The 2,419-nt window shown below is 41.1% G+C and overlaps 1 protein-coding gene across 1 annotated transcript; it reads right to left on the reverse strand.

Moving 5' to 3' along the window:
- Positions 1 to 229: 229 nt before the first annotated feature.
- On the reverse strand, positions 230 to 1,420 carry LOC128982384 (uncharacterized). Its single transcript, XM_054401342.1, has one exon. The coding sequence runs from the start codon at positions 1,418 to 1,420 to the stop codon at positions 230 to 232; it is 1,191 nt and encodes a 396-aa protein (XP_054257317.1).
- Positions 1,421 to 2,419: the final 999 nt, after the last annotated feature.

Raw genomic sequence — 2,419 nt, forward strand, 5'->3', positions numbered from 1 at the left:
ATTAATTAAATCCACCGCCGCACGAGACATAGCAAATTCTCTTATAACTTCAAATTCGATTCGATCAAACACTCCGACTGTGGCGAAATCCAAACTCAACAGCCTGCCGTTCCAATCTATTTTACGTTTTAACCTACCCTTTTCAAAGAGGTTAACATAAATCCACGCAATGTTCTGCCACTTTTTTTCTTCCATGTTTATCAGACAGAGACCAGCTGTAGACTAAAAACTATACAGTCACCTTACTTACAGAACCGGTGAGTAACTTATAGGTCATGTGACTATCGTGTATTAAGAGACAGTATGCTGTAGTGCTGGCGGGAACCGCGTTCTTTGTTTCAAAATCCACTCTCACGTCTACAGGTCCCGACTTGATTGCATCATTTTGTTTGGAGCAATCGACTACGTATAGCGGGACATTGGCGTTGAACTTTTCCATTGTGACAGCGGTTTGACCGGTAGACTGCCTACCATAATATGATTCTAGAAATCGACAAAACATTTCGTAAAATAGTGTTTTATCTCCGTTAATGTTGTCGTAGGGGAAATATTGAGAATTCAAATACACCTTGATGTTTGTCAAGTCGCAGTGGTCAAACGAGGACATGTCTTTAGCGTATTGATTTTTCCTATCCTCCTGAAATGCCAAAATGACATATCGAGGTTTCTCTAATTGTGCTGATGTTTTAACCGTCCACGAGTGTATATTAGTTTGTGGCAGTGACGGGTATTCGTGAAGCTCCCAAGACCTAAAAGGTATATGGACCGTGGTGTCCTTTTCGATCATGCGCAACATAGTAAGTCGGTAGGAGTCGGAAACGTTCACATGAGGAACACGCCAGTACACCCCTGTAATTGTTATAGAAACATCACTCGCGTCATTACTGATTACAGCATTTTTATCTGAAGCGGAGCGCAGAAGCACCAACTCCTGTTTGTTATTTACAATTACACGTCTGTAGTCCTCAGCAAAACCGAGTAAAAGACGTAGTGGAACGGAAAATGAAAACTCTTTGGACTGTAATTTCTCGCCAGGGCCTAACCAGCAGGCATTCTGCAACATATTCACCTCATGGGGTCTGATCGAAAGAACATTTTTCATAGTTGTTGTAATACCGACATTCTTTGTCCTATCCACTTCAATACCCGCAATCTCATAGCGTATTTCATCAAAGAAAAACGCCACCGCGTTATTCACGAAATGCCACGGCGCCTCTGTTCTATCAGTTTTTGTACTTTTAACCGTACCCTTAACGAGCAATGTACTCTCAAACGGTGCTGTAATAATATCCTGTTGACTGATCGGTATTCGGATCTCATCGTTATTTTTAAACGTGGACGACGCGTATGGCTTGTGAGTGTGAAACTCCATGCCGGTGATGGCATCACTGTACTCTGCCTTTGTGTTTATATCCAACATTTTCAACCTTAAATCCAAGAGACCGCAAAAACTTAACACTCGACGATGTTAACCGTACAACGTCTTTTGGCCTACTGATGTTTGGAACAGGTAATATGTCCCTAAATACCAGTCCCATTGTTCTTTTTTCTAACGTGTAACCTAACAGACAATCTTTCGTTTCTGAGATTAATCAAGTTGCCGTCTTGATCGCGCAGAGATATCGACACGTTGTTGACACTTGAAACGTTCACTGGTAAGTAAATTATTGTGTTAGGTATCTCGACTATTTTATACCCTGGACCTACATTTGGGTAAAATTCGTGCACCGTATGACTTTCTCTACCGTTATCAAACGATCCACGAACAATATTACACTCGACACGAATAACATCAACTTTCATTATGTTGACTGTAGTATCGGATACATGTGTTTTCCCAGCTTCAAGGACTCTATTGGAGAAGCCTAGCAAGGATCCGATTGAATCGCCTTTAGTAAAATCAACACTCTGTGAGCAGAAAATTTCCGAACGTAAGGTGCTGTTGTTAGCTGTGAGCTTAAATTCCACATCCTTTCCCAGTTTCGCCTTTAAAGTAGACTCTATATTTTCCACTTCATATGCCCCTTCATCAATACTGACAACTCCCGCTTTACCATAGTAAAACTTGTTATTTATTCCAGATTCAATGTTGGGGATTGAATGAAAAGTCATTAAATCCACAAGTCCAATCTCCCACTCACCATCGCTCATGTCAACAGGTGGAAAGTATTCATTTGTAATATACGATCCACGACCGCTTAAGCTAAACATTTTTGCAGAGAAACTCTAGACACAAATGCCCGCAAACAACTGAATCAAATGATTGCACTCTACGATAATTATAGAAGACTTCACAGTTGGCAAAGTACTGCAACAGTTCTAGCGGAGGTTTTAAGTTGCCAAAACTATCAAAATAATGCACCCGACTACCCTCTTTTCTATAGCACACCCAATGTGTGCCTTCACCCACTGCCGAATC

This window comes from Macrosteles quadrilineatus, unplaced genomic scaffold (genome assembly GCF_028750875.1).
Source record: "Macrosteles quadrilineatus isolate MER2022 unplaced genomic scaffold, UCM_ALF_1.0 Scaffold_238__1_contigs__length_144746, whole genome shotgun sequence".
Classification (NCBI taxonomy): domain Eukaryota; kingdom Metazoa; phylum Arthropoda; class Insecta; order Hemiptera; family Cicadellidae; genus Macrosteles; species Macrosteles quadrilineatus.

Coding starts and splice junctions, on each gene's coding strand:
- LOC128982384 (XM_054401342.1), bottom strand. CDS start 1,420: ATGTTGGATATAAACACAAAGGCAGAGTACAGTGATGCCATCACCGGC.